The following is a 17,704-nucleotide window of genomic DNA, read 5'->3' on the forward strand; positions in this document are numbered from 1 at the left end:
TTCCTTTTACAGTGTGTGCCAATACTATGGAGATTTTCATCTGTGCTATCTCCTAACAATTCAGATAATGAATAAATAATTAAGTGAATAAAAGTAACTATTAAGGTTTTATTAGTAGAGAAAATTTATTGAATAGGACAAATTCTTTAAAAATAAAAATAGCTTCTCAAGTTCATGTATTCAGGATTTTCAGAAATGAGCCTCAATGTTTGTTACACAGAAGTCCAGCACTCATCACCAGTGCAAACTCCTAATGTTACCTGTGCCAATAAACCATCATGACCAAGGCAGAGGCACATCCTCTGCTGTTCATAAGGGAGAGAGGGGCAGTGACCAGCGAATGGAGCGGAGGTCCAGAACTTCCTGTTTTGAACACACCACCACATGAAGGGAACTCCACCCACCCAGGCCGTCAGTCACTGATTCAGCAGTTGGGAAAACGCAGTCAGGCTGGCAAGTAATTTTAGCTAATTTTTCTACTGCCGTGATGAAATACCATGACCAAAAAGCAAGTTCAGGAGAAAGGGGTTTGTTTACTTGGGCTTACACTTACAGCCCTGTTTAACATGGAAGGAATGAAGTTAGGACAGGAACTCAAACAAAACAGGATCGTGGGGGCAAGAGCTGATGCAGAGACCATGGAGGGGAGCTGCTCACTGACTTTCCTCTGCTGGCCTGCTTAGCCTGCTTTCTTATAGAACCCAGGAACACTAATGCAGGGAAGGCACCCTAAATGGGCTGGGACCTCCCCATTGACTATTAATTGAGAAAATTCCTTATACTTGCATCTCATGGAGGCACTTCTTCAACAGAGGTCCTTCCTCTGATGACTCTAGCTTGTGTCAAGTCGACACAGTATCAGCCAGTATGTAAGGAAATAGAACTTCAACTTAAACATTTATTTTTGCATAGTGGCTATATACTTCTCTTCTTCCCCTCTTACATTAGTTTATAGAGGATAAAACTCCATCAAATATGAATATAATTCAACAGTTTGTGAGCACTAAAAGTCAGCTATCTTTCCTATCTACCCTTCAACCTTGAAACGAAGGGCTCCAAACAGCCCAAATGTGAAACTCAGACAACAGACTTCCCCTAAGACAAGCAGGTCCCCCTTGAGAGTACATGACTCATGACTCTTGCTCATTTATTTACAGGCCAGTTCAATGTTTACTATAAAGGACAGTTATACATATGCCTTGCCTGTTAGGCAGCCTCTCTGTTCACCCACAGTAGCTTAACAACATCAATTACTTCTCAAGTTCAGAGACTGTAGTAAATACCTATACATACACCTACCTAATGCATAATCTCTAAGTACAAGCAATCAGTTCTATATGAGAGATTGGACCAATAAATAGAAAGTGTTCTATAGTGGGAAGTATTGAATATGGATCTTAAGAATTAAACAATTTCAAACAACAACCTTTAACAACTACATGAAAAACTTCAAATTGTTCAAAGATCATGGTTTATACTAAGGCAATACCCAACATCTGAAAGACCCCCAGGAAATCTAAGGACATCAAGAAGGAATTCAATAATACCTAAAAGAATAAAACATTTAGGAAAAATAGGAAAAATCTAGCAAAATAACTTTTAAAAAAATCCAACCAACCAAACAAATAAAAAATATATTGGTTTGCTGAAAGCTATGAAATTGCTAAGAGTAGCTTTAAAAAATATAATAAAATGGGAAGCCATCACATGTTCATGAACTGGAATATATAAAGCCAATATACTTAAAGCTATGCTGCAATCCAATACAAAAATCTCAAAAGTGTATATTCAAGAAAGATTCATCCCAAAAATTCACATGTAATCTCAAGAAGTCCTAAATAGCCAAATAATATTGAGAAAGAATAAAATCAAATTGATTTACGTGTGACTTCAAAATAAAACTAGTATGATACAGGCATAAGGGCAGACAGATCAATGTAACAGAACAGAGACAACAAAATAAGCCTTTATTATGGTTAGCTGAATGTTTTTGTTTGTTTGGGCTTCTGATTTTTATTTTTGAAACAGATTATGCTTTACAGGCAAGGATGCCCTAGCACTTGTCATTCTTCAGCTCCTATCCCTAAAGAGTGCTGGAAGTACCTGTGCCATGCTGGAAGGAGGGAGCCTGATTTTTGACAGGACTGTCAACAGCATTTTATAGCAAAAGACACTACTTCAAAAATAATACTAAGAACTGGGCATCTGTATACAAAAGACTTAAGGTAGACGCTATTTCACACCATAGATAAAAATAAAAAGTAAAAAGATTGACTAAAGGGTGATACACAAAATACTAGGAAGAAATCACAAGAGTGGGATAATCTGCACAACAGTGCATTTGGCAAGGACTCCATGTATATAATACCAAAAGTACAAGCAATAAATGAAAAAAAAACTGGACATAATAAAAAGTTTTGTGCATGAAAGGTACTATCAAGACAATAGAAAAAGTATCTACAAATATTTGCAAATCATATATACACAAGAAGGCACTGATATCCACAGTAAGAAACCCCTAAACTCAATCAAAACCCAAACATCCAAATAAGTAGGCAAAGGGCTTGAATAAATTCCAAAACAGAAAAACAGATGGCCAATGAGTACATGAAAAGATGCTGAGCTTCCTAGAAAAATAAAAATCCAATCACGATGACATACCACTTCCCGACTTGTAAAATGTATGATGGCTACCTTGGTTGTCAACTTGACTATATTTGCAACCAACTAAACTCCACGTAGCTGGGCACACCTGTGGGGGATTTACTTGACCAGATCATTTGAGGTAAAAGAGACACACCCTAAGTCTGGGCCACACTTTTTGAGGATAAGCTAGAGCATAAAAAGATAGAGAAAAGGAAGTTTCTGCTTTTTCCCTGCTTGCCCTCACTCTCTTTGGCACATTCATCTACCCTGTTGCTGAGGTACTAACTGGTATTAGGAACTTCTTTGGGCTACCAACAGAGGCTGAAAATCAGCTAGGCTAGTTGGACTGAACCACTTGGCTTTTCAAACAGGAGACAGATACTTTGGACTAGCTAAACGACAGCCAGAAGCCACTATATACCCTATCCTAATGAGTCAGTTAATCTCCACCCCTATGCGTGCGTGCGTGCGTGCGTGCGTGCGTGCGTGCGTGCGTGCGTGTGTGTGTGTGTGTGTATGTGTGTGTGTTCTGTCAGTTCTGTTTCTCTAAAGAACCCTGACTAATACAGATGGTCTCCACAACAAGGGAACATACCTAGAAGGTGGTTTCCACAACAAACAAAACTAGTCAAGTGCTGACAGGACGTGGGGAAATGAAATATGTACTGCCAGTTGGAATGTAAAACTATCAGTCTGACACAATCTAGGACCATATGAAAGAAAGGAATTCCCTAGATTAGGTTGGCCTGTGGGCATGTCTGTGGGGGACTGTCTTGATTGTTAATTAATGTTAAGAGGACCTAGCAGGCAGTCCTGAACTGTATAAGAAAGCTAGCTAAGTATAAACTAGCTTGAGAGGCTAGGAGCAAACAGTACTCTCCATGGTTCCCACTGTACTTCTTTGACTGTGAAGTAAAGCTTCACATAGTTAGAAGTCATGCTGTGTGGAACAGTAACCATACCTGCTGTTAAGTTCCTGGCCCTGACATCCCTCAAGAAGAGATTGTGACCTGGGATTGTAAGCCACATAAACTCATTTTTTGTTTTTTTGTTTGTTTGTTTGTTTGTTTGTTTGTGGGGGGGAGGTGTGGGCATGGGGGTAAGGTGTCAGAGCTTTTTAATCACAGCAACAGAAATGAAACTACTACATGTAATAAAAAAAAAAAAAACTGAGAGACCCCGTGAGAGAGAGACCCAACCGCCTGGTCAGGTGGGCACTCCTGAGGCTGCAGAGCGGAAGAGACCACCAACACTGCTCACCCCTGCCCACATCCCTGGCCCAAGAAGAAACTGTATAAGGCCTCTGGGCTCCCGTGGGGGAGGGCCCAGGAGTGGCAGGACCCCTGACACTGAGACACCGCCGGAACCTGAAGGAAACAGACCGGATAAACAGTTCTCTGCACCCAAATCCCGTGGGAGGGGGAGCTAAACCTTCAGAGAGGCAGACAAGCCTGGGAAACCAGAAGAGACTGCTCTCTGCACACACATCTCGGACGCCAGAGGAAAAAGCCAAAGACCATCTGGAACCCTGGTGCACTGAAGCTCCCGGAAGGGGCGGAAGCACAGGTCTTCCTGGTTGCTGCCGCTGCAGAGAGCCCGTGGGCAGCACCCCACGAGCGAACTTGAGCCTCGGGACCACAGGTAAGACCAACTTTTCTGCTGCAAGAAAGCTGCCTGGTGAACTCAAGACACAGGCCCACAGGAACAGCTGAAGACCTGTAGAGAGGAAAAACTACACGCCCGAAAGCAGAACACTCTGTCCCCATAACTGACTGAAAGAGAGGAAAACAGGTCTACAGCACTCCTGACACACAGGCTTATAGGACAGTCTAGCCACTGTCAGAAATAGCAGAACAAAGTAACACTAGAGATAATCTGATGGCGAGAGGCAAGCGCAGGAACCCAAGCAACAGAAACCAAGACTACATGGCACCATAGGAGCCCAATTCTCCCATCAAAACAAACATGGAATATCCAAACACACCAGAAAAGCAAGATCTAGTTTCAAAATCATTTTTGATCATGATGCCGGAGGACTTCAAGAAAGACGTGAAGAACTCCCTTAGAGAACAAGTAGAAGCCTACAGAGAGGAATCGCAAAAATGCCTGAAAGAATTCCAGGAAAACATAAATAAACAAGTAGAAGCCCATAGAGAGGAGACACAAAAATCCCTGAAAGAATTCCAGGAAAACACAATCAAACAGTTGAAGGAATTAAAAATGGAAATAGAAGCAATCAAGAAAGAACACATGGAAAGAACCCTGGATGTAGAAAACCAAAAGAAGAGACAAGGAGCTGTAGATACAAGCTTCACCAACAGAATACGAGAGATGGAAGAGAGAATCTCAGGAGCAGAAGATTCCATAGAAATCATTGACTCAACTGTCAAAGATAATGTAAAGCGGAAAAAGCTACTGGTCCAAAACATACAGGAAATCCAGGACTCAATGAGAAGATCAAACCTAAGGATAATAGGTATAGAAGAGAGTGAAGACTCCCAGCTCAAAGGACCAGTAAATATCTTCAACAAAATCATAGAAGAAAACTTCCCTAACCTAAAAAAAGAGATACCCATGGACATACAAGAAGCCTACAGAACTCCAAATAGATTGGACCAGAAAAGAAACACCTCCCGTCACATAATTGTCAAAACACCAAACGCACAAAATAAAGAAAGAATATTAAAAGCAGTAAGGGAAAAAGGTCAAGTAACATATAAAGGCAGACCTATCAGAATCACACCAGACTTCTCGCCAGAACCTATGAAGGCCAGAAGATCCTGGACTGATGTCATACAGACCCTAAGAGAACACAAATGCCAGCCAAGGTTACTGTTTCCAGCAAAACTCTCAATTAACATTGATGGAGAAACCAAGATATTTCATGACAAAACCAAATTTACACAATATCTTTCTACAAATCCAGCACTACAAAGGATAATAAAGGGTAAAGCCCAACATAAGGAGGCAAGCTATACCCTAGAAGAAGCAAGAAACTAATCGTATTGGCAACAAAACAAAGAGAATGAAAGCACACAAACATAACTCACATCCAAATATAAATATAACGGGAAACAATAATCACTATTCCTTAATATCTCTCAATATCAATGGCCTCAACTCCCCAATAAAAAGACATAGATTAACAAACTGGATACGCAACGAGGACCCTGCATTCTGCTGCCTACAGGAAACACACCTCAGAGACAAAGACAGACACTACCTCAGAGTGAAAGGCTGGAAAACAACTTTCCAAGCAAATGGTCAGAAGAAGCAAGCTGGAGTAGCCATTCTAATATCAAATAAAATCAATTTCCAACTAAAAGTCATCAAAAAAGATAAGGAAGGACACTTCATATTCATCAAAGGAAAAATCCACCAAGATGAACTCTCAATCCTAAATATCTATGCCCCAAATTCAAGGGCACCTACATACGTAAAAGAAACCTTACTAAAGCTCAAAACACACATTGCACCTCACACAATAATAGTGGGAGATTTCAACACCCCACTCTCATCAACGGACAGATCATGGAAACAGAAATTAAACAGTGATGTCGACAGACTAAGAGAAGTCATGAGCCAAATGGACTTAACGGATATTTATAGAACATTCTATCCTAAAGCAAAAGGATATACCTTCTTCTCAGCTCCTCATGGTACTTTCTCCAAAATTGACCATATAATTGGTCAAAAAACGGGCCTCAACAGGTACAGAAAGATAGAAATAATCCCATGCGTGCTATCGGACCACCACGGCCTAAAACTGGTCTTCAATAACAATAAGGGAAGAATGCCCACATATACGTGGAAATTGAACAATGCTCTACTCAATGATAACCTGGTCAAGGAAGAAATGAAGAAAGAAATTAAAAACTTTTTAGAATTTAATGAAAATGAAGGTACAACATACCCAAACTTATGGGACACAATGAAAGCTGTGCTAAGAGGAAAACTCATAGCGCTGAGTGCCTGCAGAAAGAAACAGGAAAGAGCATATGTCAGCAGCTTGACAGCACACCTAAAAGCTCTAGAACAAAAAGAAGCAGATACACCCAGGAGGAGTAGAAGGCAGGAAATAATCAAACTCAGAGCTGAAATCAACCAAGTAGAAACAAAAAGGACCATAGAAAGAATCAACAGAACCAAAAGTTGGTTCTTTGAGAAAATCAACAAGATAGATAAATCCTTAGCCAGACTAACGAGAGGACACAGAGAGTGCGTCCAAATTAACAAAATCAGAAATGAAAAGGGAGACATAACTACAGATTCAGAGGAAATTCAAAAAATCATCAGATCTTACTATAAAAACCTATATTCAACAAAACTTGAAAATCTTCAGGAAATGGACAATTTCCTAGACAGATACCAGGTATCGAAGTTAAATCAGGAACAGATAAACCAGTTAAACAACCCCATAACTCCTAAGGAAATAGAAGCAGTCATTAAAGGTCTCCCAACCAAAAAGAGCCCAGGTCCAGATGGGTTTAGTGCAGAATTCTATCAAACCTTCATAGAAGACCTCATACCAATATTATCCAAACTATTCCACAAAATTGAAACAGATGGAGCCCTACCGGATTCCTTCTACGAAGCCACAATTACTCTTATACCTAAACCACACAAAGACCCAACAAAGAAAGAGAACTTCAGACCAATTTCCCTTATGAATATCGATGCAAAAATACTCAATAAAATTCTGGCAAACCGAATCCAAGAGCACATCAAAACAATCATCCACCATGATCAAGTAGGCTTCATCCCAGGCATGCAGGGATGGTTTAATATACGGAAAACCATCAACGTGATCCATTATATAAACAAACTGAAAGAACAGAACCACATGATCATTTCATTAGATGCTGAGAAAGCATTTGACAAAATTCAACACCCCTTCATGATAAAAGTCCTGGAAAGAATAGGAATTCAAGGCCCATACCTAAACATAGTAAAAGCCATATACAGCAAACCAGTTGCTAACATTAAACTAAATGGAGAGAAACTTGAAGCAATCCCACTAAAATCAGGGACTAGACAAGGCTGCCCACTCTCTCCCTACTTATTCAATATAGTTCTTGAAGTTCTAGCCAGAGCAATCAGACAACAAAAGGAGATCAAGGGGATACAGATCGGAAAAGAAGAGGTCAAAATATCACTATTTGCAGATGACATGATAGTATATTTAAGTGATCCCAAAAGTTCCACCAGAGAACGACTAAAGCTGATAAACAACTTCAGCAAAGTGGCTGGGTATAAAATTAACTCAAATAAATCAGTTGCCTTCCTCTATACAAAAGAGAAACAAGCCGAGAAAGAAATTAGGGAAACGACACCCTTCATAATAGACCCAAATAATATAAAGTACCTCGGTGTGACTTTAACCAAGCAAGTAAAAGATCTGTACAATAAGTACTTCAAGCCTCTGAAGAAAGAAATTGAAGAAGACCTCAGAAGATGGAAAGATCTCCCATGCTCATGGATTGGCAGGATTAATATAGTAAAAATGGCCATTTTACCAAAAGCAATCTACAGATTCAATGCAATCCCCATCAAAATACCAATCCAATTCTTCAAAGAGTTAGACAGAACAATTTGCAAATTCTTCTGGTATAACAAAAAACCCAGGATAGCTAAAGCTATCCTCAACAATAAAAGGACTTCAGGGGGAATCACTATCCCTGAACTCAAGCAGTATTACAGAGCAATAGTGATAAAAACTGCATGGTATTGGTACAGAGACAGACAGATAGACCAATGGAATAGAATTGAAGACCCAGAAATGAACCCACACACCTATGGGCACTTGATTTTTGACAAAGGAGCCAAAACCATCCAATGGAAAAAAGATAGCATTTTCAGCAAATGGTGCTGGTTCAACTGGAGGTCAACATGTAGAAGAATGCAGATCGATCCATGCTTATCACCCTGTACAAAGCTTAAGTCCAAGTGGATCAAGGACCTCCACACCAAACCAGACACACTCAAACTAATAGAAGAAAAACTAGGGAAGCATCTGGAACACATGGGCACTGGAAAAAATTTCCTGAACAAAACACCAATGGCTTATGCTCTAAGATCAAGAATCGACAAATGGGATCTCATAAAACTGCAAAGCTTCTGTAAGGCAAAGGACACTGTGGTTAGGACAAAACGGCAACCAACAGATTGGGAAAAGATCTTTACCAATCCTACAACAGATAGAGGCCTTATATCCAAAATATACAAAGAACTCAAGAAGTTAGACCGCAGGGAAACAAATAACCCTATTAAGAAATGGGGTTCAGAGCTAAACAAAGAATTCACAGCTGAGGAATGCCGAATGGCTGAGAAACACCTAAAGAAATGTTCAACATCTTTAGTCATAAGGGAAATGCAAATCAAAACAACCCTGAGATTTCACCTCACACCAGTGCGATTGGCTAAGATCAAAAACTCAGGTGACAGCAGATGCTGGCGAGGATGTGGAGAAAGAGGAACACTCCTCCATTGTTGGTGGGATTGCAGACTGGTAAAACCATTCTGGAAATCAGTCTGGAGGTTCCTCAGAAAATTGGACATTGAACTGCCTGAGGATCCAGCTATACCTCTCTTGGGCATATACCCAAAAGATGCCTCAACATATAAAAGAGACACGTGCTCCACTATGTTCATCGCAGCCTTATTTATAATAGCCAGAAACTGGAAAGAACCCAGATGCACTTCAACAGAGGAATGGATACAGAAAATGTGGTACATCTACACAATGGAATATTACTCAGCTATCAAAAACAATGACTTTATGAAATTCGTAGGCAAATGGTTGGAACTGGAAAATATCATCCTGAGTGAGGTAACCCAATCACAGAAAGACATACATGGTATGCACTCATTGATAAGTGGCTATTAGCCCAAATGCTTGAATTACCCTAGATCCCTAGAACAAACGAAACTCAAGACGGATGATCAAAATGTGAATGCTTCACTCCTTCTTTAAATGAGGAAAAAGAATACCCTTGGCAGGGAATAGAGAGGCAAAGATTAAAACAGACACAGAAGGAACACCCATTCAGAGCCTGCCCCACATGTGGCCCATACATATACAGCCACCCAATTAGACAAGATGGGTGAAGCAAAGCAGTGCAGGCAGACAGGAGCCGGATGTAGATCGCTCCTGAGAGACACAGCCAGAATACAGCAAATACAGAGGCGAATGCCAGCAGCAAACCACTGAACTGAGAATAGGTCCCCCGTTGAAGGAATCAGAGAAAGAACTGGAAGAGCTTGAAGGGGCTCGAGACCCCAAAAGTACAACAATGTCAAGCAACCAGAGCTTCCAGGGACTAAGCCACTACCTAAAGACTATACATGGACTGACCCTGGACTCTGACCCCATCGGTAGCAATGAATATCCTAATAAGAGCACCAGTGGAAGGGGAAGCCCTGGGTCCTGCTAAGACTGAACCCCCAGTGAACTAGACTATGGGGGGAGGGCGGCAATGGGGGGAGGGTTGGGAGGGGAACACCCATAAGGAAGGGGAGGGGGGATGGGGATGTTTGCCCGGAAACCAGGAAAGGGAATAACACTTGAAATGTATATAAGAAATACTCAAGTTAATAATAATAAAAAAAAAAAAAGCTGAAAGAGGAGTCTTGAATAGATATCTGAGAACTAATGCATACAAAATATTATTTACGACTCAAGAAGGCAAAATAACTCAATAAATCGATGAGCCACTGCATTCACATACTAAGGAATACTATTAAAGCCATAAAGAGAAGGAACTTTGCACATCTGCCACAACATCAGACAATGAAGATATTATACGTAGAGAAATAAGTAAATAATAGGAAGACGGATACTATATAATTTCATTTGCATTAGGTACCCAGAGCAAGCAAATCCACAAGCAGACACAACAGCTATCATGAGGGATGAGTGGGAGGGCAGCGAATGTCATGCTGCACCGTGCGCAGTTTGTACTGGGGATGCTCGAAGGATCTGGGGCATAGACAGACCACTAAACAGTGTTAGGAAAGCATTCAACAGCCATGAATTATGCACCCATGAATTAGTAAAAATGCATGTGATATGCATTTTGTCACAATAAAGTCATAATGGATTTCCCCATTATGACTCTGTTTTGCTCATAGACCAAAGCATTAGCAACAGAAATACAACAATAATCTCAAATTTAAAGTTAGAGCAAAACTAAGTAATGCATACCAACTGCGTAAGCTTTAGACTCTTCACCCAAAGTAAACAGCAGAGCCAGCAACAAAAACAATTCTCTTTCCAGGTAGGTTGTCTTAGGGTCTTCAGCAATAAATTTTTGAAAATATCCTCACACTTAGACAATCACAGAGCACCTCTATGATTGGGGTGCTTCATACCTACGAGGTAAATAGACTTCAGGACAATTCCCTTTTTCTGAAGCAAGCAATAAGCTACTTTGAGGCCAATAATTGCTACATTAATCTTATCTAAAAAATACTCCCCACACCTTAAATACTGAATAACTTCAGTAAATGACACTGGTTTTATAGTTTTTATAGTTAAAAAAAAAAAAAAAAGAGGACAAACAAGACAGCTCAGTGGGAAATCACTTGACACCAAGTCTGACAACTTGGGGTTTGGTCACTGAGACCCACAAGGCAGAAGGTGAGAGCCAACTCCCACAAGTTACCCTGTAACTTCCTCACACGCACACATACACAAAATGAGTAAGTAAATACAGGAGAAAGTAAGGAAATTCACTACACTTAGATTAAGTCTCACCCATACGTTCAGATGGCAGTGTCTCTGCAGGTTCATCTTTCCTCATTACTGCAGCTTTTGACATTCTGCCAGTTTTCTTGTATCCTTTTTTGGCCTGATCCACCAGAAGCTGGAATTCATTCTGGTGCTTTTTTCCTGAAATTCAAAAGAACTATTGAGTGTGTGAAGCATCTGCACATGACAAACTTGAGCTACTCAGCAACATCTCTGCAGAATCACCTGCACGGAAAGTAGACGCTGCCACACGGGAGACCACAAGGGCTTAGGGGCTCTCCGCATCGTTCCCTTCCACCACAGCAAACATGAATGAATATCATTTGCTACTCCAAGTTTTTTTTTTCCTTCCCAAACCTTTATGGAGGCACTTTCTACAGCGCATGAAATACAGACTGATAACCATTTCCTCCCCCCATCCCATCTTACTCTCTCATTTTGTTTCAGTGAGGCAGGGACTCACATTGTAACTATAAAGGACCTCAAATGGGTAACCCTCCTGCCTCTGCTTCCCAAATGCTGGGTTTTCAGGCATGTGCCACACATTGGTGATTGACACCTTCCAAAGCACATTCAAAAGATAGCTTTCTAATGTTTAAGATCCACGAGACTACTAAGACTAAGTGGATTATCATAACTGACCCAAAAGCAGAGGCTGTAGGAAAGTAGGTGTATGCTTTCCTAACACTTCTGTCCCCAGCAGAATGAGTTTACATTTGACATCTGCAGCTCACCAGTGTCTCCTGTTTTAAGATACATAACAGCAATCTTTACTGCCACATTAACACCTCAAAACATAATTTCACTATCCTCACTTTAAGATCATCATTCCTGAGATTAAAAATACACTCTCAAGAACCCTCGGTATTAGAGCACAAAGGTTAGGACACTTGTGAGTTTGAACCCTGTTTCCAGCAGCTGAAGTTGTACCTTACTTAGCAGTAACCATTATTCAAAATAATACTGTCTGCAATGCCCTCAGTTTAGAAAATATTATAATGGCGCAAACAAAATTTTAAAAATTTCCCCCACACAGCTGACAATACACTGTTCAACACTTGGTTTCTCCCTTCTCCATTTAGCACAATACAGAGGACCAGGGAGTGCACTGGAGTGAGATTCTGTACAGGCATGCCAAGAGCTACCCTTTCTGGATTCTAACCATTCAGTACCTTTTGCAAATTATAAGTAACCAACAGCCATAGAAAACAATTCTCTATAGGAATGTAAGATTGCCTCAGCCAGAGATCAGCTCAATTGACTCCCTACCCCACTATGGAAAAAGCTATTTTGCCTCCATGTGAAATCCTTTTTATATTACTTATCCACAAGTCAGACTGCTCCACTGATTCTCTTTGGTATACCTCAAAACCATCTTCCCAATCTTCAATCAGTTTTTAAATTTCTATTTTATTTTTGTAATCTTTAAAATATTTACTTATCCTTATTTTAAGCTTATTTAAGTGTTTGTCTGGAAGTCTTTATGTTGACAAGTATACCCAAGGACGTCAGAAGAGGGTGTCAGATCTCCTGGAACTGGAGTTACAAATGGTTTGAACTGTCATATTGGGGGTTTAAACTCTTTAGAAGCAGGGAAGAGTCTACACAGAAGGACATAATAATTTCTTTCATGATCTTCCATGCATCTAAAGAGAATCATCTCATCTACTTCCTCAGCTCCCAGAATGCATGGACACAACACTACCATTATCATTCTGGAGCTGCTATTGGGCATAGGCAGTTTAAGCCAAGTATATATAAGCTTATTATCTTGGTTTCTTTTCCCATTGCTGTGATAAAACACCAACAAAAGCAACTTAGGGAGAAAAGGTTTATTCAGACAGAGCAGTCCAGCAGCAGGAGCCTGAAGCAGCTGGTCACATCTCCTTCACAACAGGGAAACAAATGAACACTGAATACAGTGTTGCTGCTCGGCTCTCTCTGAAGCACTTAAAAAATCTAGGATCCAGAGCGCTTGCCTAACAAGCGCAAGGCCCTGGGTTCGGTCCCCAGCTCCCAGGGGGGGGGGGTAGTTTAGGATTCACGGAGCTGGAGAGATGGCTCAGAGTTAAGAGAACTAGCTGCCCTTCTAAAGGACCTGGCTTCAATTCCCACCAACATGATGACTAATAACTGTCTGTAACTCCAGCTCCAGGGGATCTGATGCCCACGTCTGGCCTCTGAAGGTACTACACACACATGGTGCACAGACACAGATGCAGGAAAAACTCACACACATAACAAAAAATAAACCTTTATTACAAAATTAAATCTAGTATTCCAACCAGGTGCCACTCACCATGGGTGGGTTTTCTCAACACAATAAAGATATCCCACGGGCATTCCCAGAGCCCATCTCCAGGGTGATTTTAGATTTTATCACACTGACAACAGAAACTACCACAGCCATTTTCTTCTTTTCTTTTCCTAAGCCACAAGTAAACATTAGGATTGTGACTTAAGGTTTGTTCAAAAATCTCTGAAGTAATTAAACTAAAACTTAGAAGGGCTTAATGACTTTACCCCTAGAGTACTTAAAAGCCCAGATTTATAAAGTGTCATTTTCTTGCCTGAATCTAGTTACCCCAGGGCAAGGCTGGGAACAAAAACTAACAGCCACCACTCTGGCTCTGGTTCAAGCAGTTCAAGACTGCTGCAGAGAAAATAAATGATGCCAGCAGATTATGACTAATAAAATTGTTCCCACTCATCATTTCACTTATCTTAGAGATCTGCTATTCGGCAAAGAACACTCTTGAATCTAAAATATTAGTTTGAATTAGCTATCTTGAATTTTCTTCTTAAATGTTTTAAGTGGACCTGGGACTGCAAAAATGGCCCAGCAGTTAACAGAACTGGCTACTCCCAGAGGAAGGTTTAGTTACCAAAGCCCACCTGGTGGTTCACAACCATCCGATACTCCAGTTCCAGAGATCCAACTTTTTCTTCTGACCCATGTAGGTATCAGGCATGCATGGGGCACACAGACATACATGCAGGCAAAACACTCATACACATAAAATAAATAACCCCTTAAAAGTTACGTGGTTTGACTAGTTGTGGGAGCCGATGAGCAAGTCCATGTCTACCAACTCAAAACGACTGTGGCTCAAACCCCACCACACCTCTTTATGGACCCTCTTAGTTGGCCACGCAGGACCAAAAACATAGACTTATTTTAAGAGAAATTACCTTCTTCCAAGCACGGGCACCCCTTGTCTGTGTACGCACGCTCTACCTTCCTAGCCATTATCATGAAACAACACTAACTGTGTCAGAATTAAAGGCCAAGCCCTAGCTTGTGCTCCCACCTCCATCACTAAGACCATCCATATACAGAATCTTTTTTAAACCAGTATCACAGATTGTGTGTGTTGGGGTTGGGGGGACAGGACAATGAGACTTAGTAGATCAGGGACTGGCTTTTCATTTCTTAATGAAACAGAGGGCAGAACGGAGTATACCAACATGTAGCAGAAATGGTAAAGGGAAATACAGTTTTGTGATAAAGTTGCTTCCATAATATGTGCATGTAGTTAATCGTGTAATACAAAGCATTTCTGCTAAGGGATACATTTCAAAAGCCTAAAAGTCACTTAGATAAGTACCTCTCAACTTATATACCAAACTTTAAAATAAAAAAAAAACAACTTCCCTGACCCCAAACTCACTTCAGCTACTTCACTTTTCTATTCTCCTGACAAGGCAACACTTCCCAAAGAGCTGTCTACTTTATGAATGGTCTCACTTCTGACCCCTCCTCTCCACAATACCACTGGAGAGCAGAGTACACTGTCAAGGTCTGCTATCCCCAAGCCCTTCATTATTGCCTTTTACATAGCTGCCCAGCAACAGGAGCAATGAATTGTGGGGCACAACTAATGGTTCATCGAACTACATTTTCCAATCCTGTATTTCCAAGTGCTGCTTCTGCCTCAAGTCTATACCATGACACTTTTGACACTTTTCTTTCCATCATCTACATTCTAAAACAGAATATTTCAGAGTACAGTACAACTAAGGATCCCTGAAAATTTTCCTCCAAGGACTATGAGGTAACACATATTGTCATAATCATACTAAGCTGCTATTTGTTACTTAAAAAGATTTATTATTTTACATGTATGGTGTTTTGCCTCCATTTATGCCTATGCATGTCATACGTGCAGTTCCCATGGAGGCCAGGAAGAGGATATAGATCCTCTGGAAAATGGAGTTACAGGTAGTGTTAGTCTCCATGCGGGAGCTGGGAACCAAACCTGGGTTTTCTGCAAAAATAATGCTTTTACTCACTGGGCCATCACTTTAGCCCCCATCTGTCTTCTCATTTCAATGACATATGAATGGTGTGACATCAATGGTGGAGAAAATGTCTAGTGCCCTAGTATATGTCAATGAAATAATGTGTTTCTCTCAGTACGCATACAATTCTACTTAGAAAAAAAACATAAAATCAACTTGACTCAAACTATCTTGATGGTGCGCTGCATGATAGCTACTTACAGGGTACATGGTTATTCTGTGTGATCCCCAGCAACTCTCTCTCTATAAATAAATATATGGAAGATAGACCAAACATACCTCTTAGGTGGAATAGTAAGAAAAATAATTAATTTAATTGGATGTTGGCTCTTGAGTATATGACATGCCTTTCTAAAATCCTCCATGGTGAAAACTATCAAAGCATTGAGACACTGTGAGCTGAGACAACCATTTATTTCTTGGGGTACAGTTAGCGTTCTGCTGATGTAATAAAACATCATGACCAATGCAACTAGGGGAGAAAGGGTTTATTTGGCTTACAGTTTCTATCACTAGTCATCACTGAACAGGACAGGAACTCAAGCAGGTCAGGAACCTGGAGGCAGGAGCTGATGCAGAGGCCATGGAGGGGTGCTGCTCACTGACGTGCCCCTCATGACTTGCTCAGCCAGCCCAGGGATGGCATCATCACCCTCCCACATCATTCCCTAAATAAGGTATCCAACATACAGGCTTGCCTACAGCCTGAGCTTATGAAGCCACATTCTTAGTTGAGGCTCCCTCCTCTCAGATGTCTCTAGCTTGTATCAAGCAGACATGAAATTAGCCAGCAAAAGGACCTTTCCTCTTTTGGAGGCAGGTCCTAGAACAGAGATCAGGCATCCTCAAGGATCCAATCCCCTGCCTCAACTTCCTGACTGCTACCATAACTGTCTCAGGATAACACCTAGAAGTGAAAGCACAGCAAAGCATGGCCATCACACTTAGATATCTGGTTCACAGGTTCTCAGAAGTAAATGGTAAAGCAAGAACAAGAACGCCAAGGAAAACCAGCGTCACTACTTCCTGTCAAACAGAGAATCAAGTGTTCTCAGGAAGGAGGAGAATGTGACACTGTGAATGTTGCAGTTTCCTAATCAATACCTCTTCTGATGACACTGGTGGTGATATTAAAGAAGGCTATCTGCAAATGTTTTGAGCTTAATAAGCCAATATACCAAATGACTAACAAATGAGACTTCAAAGCACACACATATGAAAGACCTGTTGAAAGAACAGGGCAGACCAGTGAATTTTAATGTAGTGTGGTGTGGAAAAACAATTTCATCAATGTGATTTCAAATTTTGCTTAACTTTTCTGAAATAATACTGATTAAGTTTTAGCATAATATGTATCCTTTCCCAAAAATTTATAAAATGCTCATTTTCCCAGTTACCTTTCTTATCAAGTCAGGTATCTCTCCTACCCATCGACCAAAACAACCCCTGGAAAAGATCAAATGTGAAGATCAGCTTGACATTAAAGCTGTTTACAGAAAGGTGCCTCAGCAGGTAGAAACCTGCCAATGAGTCTGACAGCTGCGTTTAATCCCTGGGAGCCATGTGGTGGGAGGGGAGGACAGACTCCCACTCTGACCTCCACATGCATTTTGTGGCAGATGGTCATCCCATGCACACACACTCAGAAAATACATATGAAAAAAAAATTAAAGTTATTTGCAAAAATTAGAACATGCTTCACACTAAAAAAATCAGACTTCTCATGTATGACACACAGAATTTAGTAGCTATGTACATGATTTTGAACTGAAAGACTAAACCACCTAAGAGTTCTCTTTTGACCTTCCACAGTTCTGTTACCCGACATCCAGTCCCTGATAGCACCAACAAGCTTTCTGTCACTGCATCTTTAGTCCTTCTATAATTTTATATGAGTGGAATAATGCTCATTCTACTGTTTAGCCTGGCTTTTCTCAGGCCACAATGCTTCTAACTCTTATCGATTAGCCTTCACCAGCCAAAAGCTCCCTCTTCCTCACTGACCAG

The 17,704-nt window shown here is 40.7% G+C and overlaps 1 protein-coding gene across 4 annotated transcripts in view; it reads right to left on the bottom strand.

Annotated features, from left to right (window-relative positions):
- Window positions 1-17,704, bottom strand: part of Rad18 (RAD18 E3 ubiquitin protein ligase) — an 85,442-nt gene that overhangs the window by 37,378 nt on the left and 30,360 nt on the right. For 2 of the 4 annotated variants that reach the window (XM_063286290.1, XM_006237036.4), the window contains exon 10: window positions 11,408-11,536. In XM_063286290.1, the coding sequence (XP_063142360.1) occupies window positions 11,408-11,536 (129 nt within the window). Of the gene's footprint in view, window positions 1-11,401; window positions 11,537-17,704 lie in introns of all 4 variants that reach the window. The other 2 variants (XM_006237037.4, NM_001077673.1) reach the window with 1 other exon arrangement.

Source organism: Rattus norvegicus, chromosome 4 (assembly GCF_036323735.1).
Source record: "Rattus norvegicus strain BN/NHsdMcwi chromosome 4, GRCr8, whole genome shotgun sequence".
NCBI classification, from domain to species: domain Eukaryota; kingdom Metazoa; phylum Chordata; class Mammalia; order Rodentia; family Muridae; genus Rattus; species Rattus norvegicus.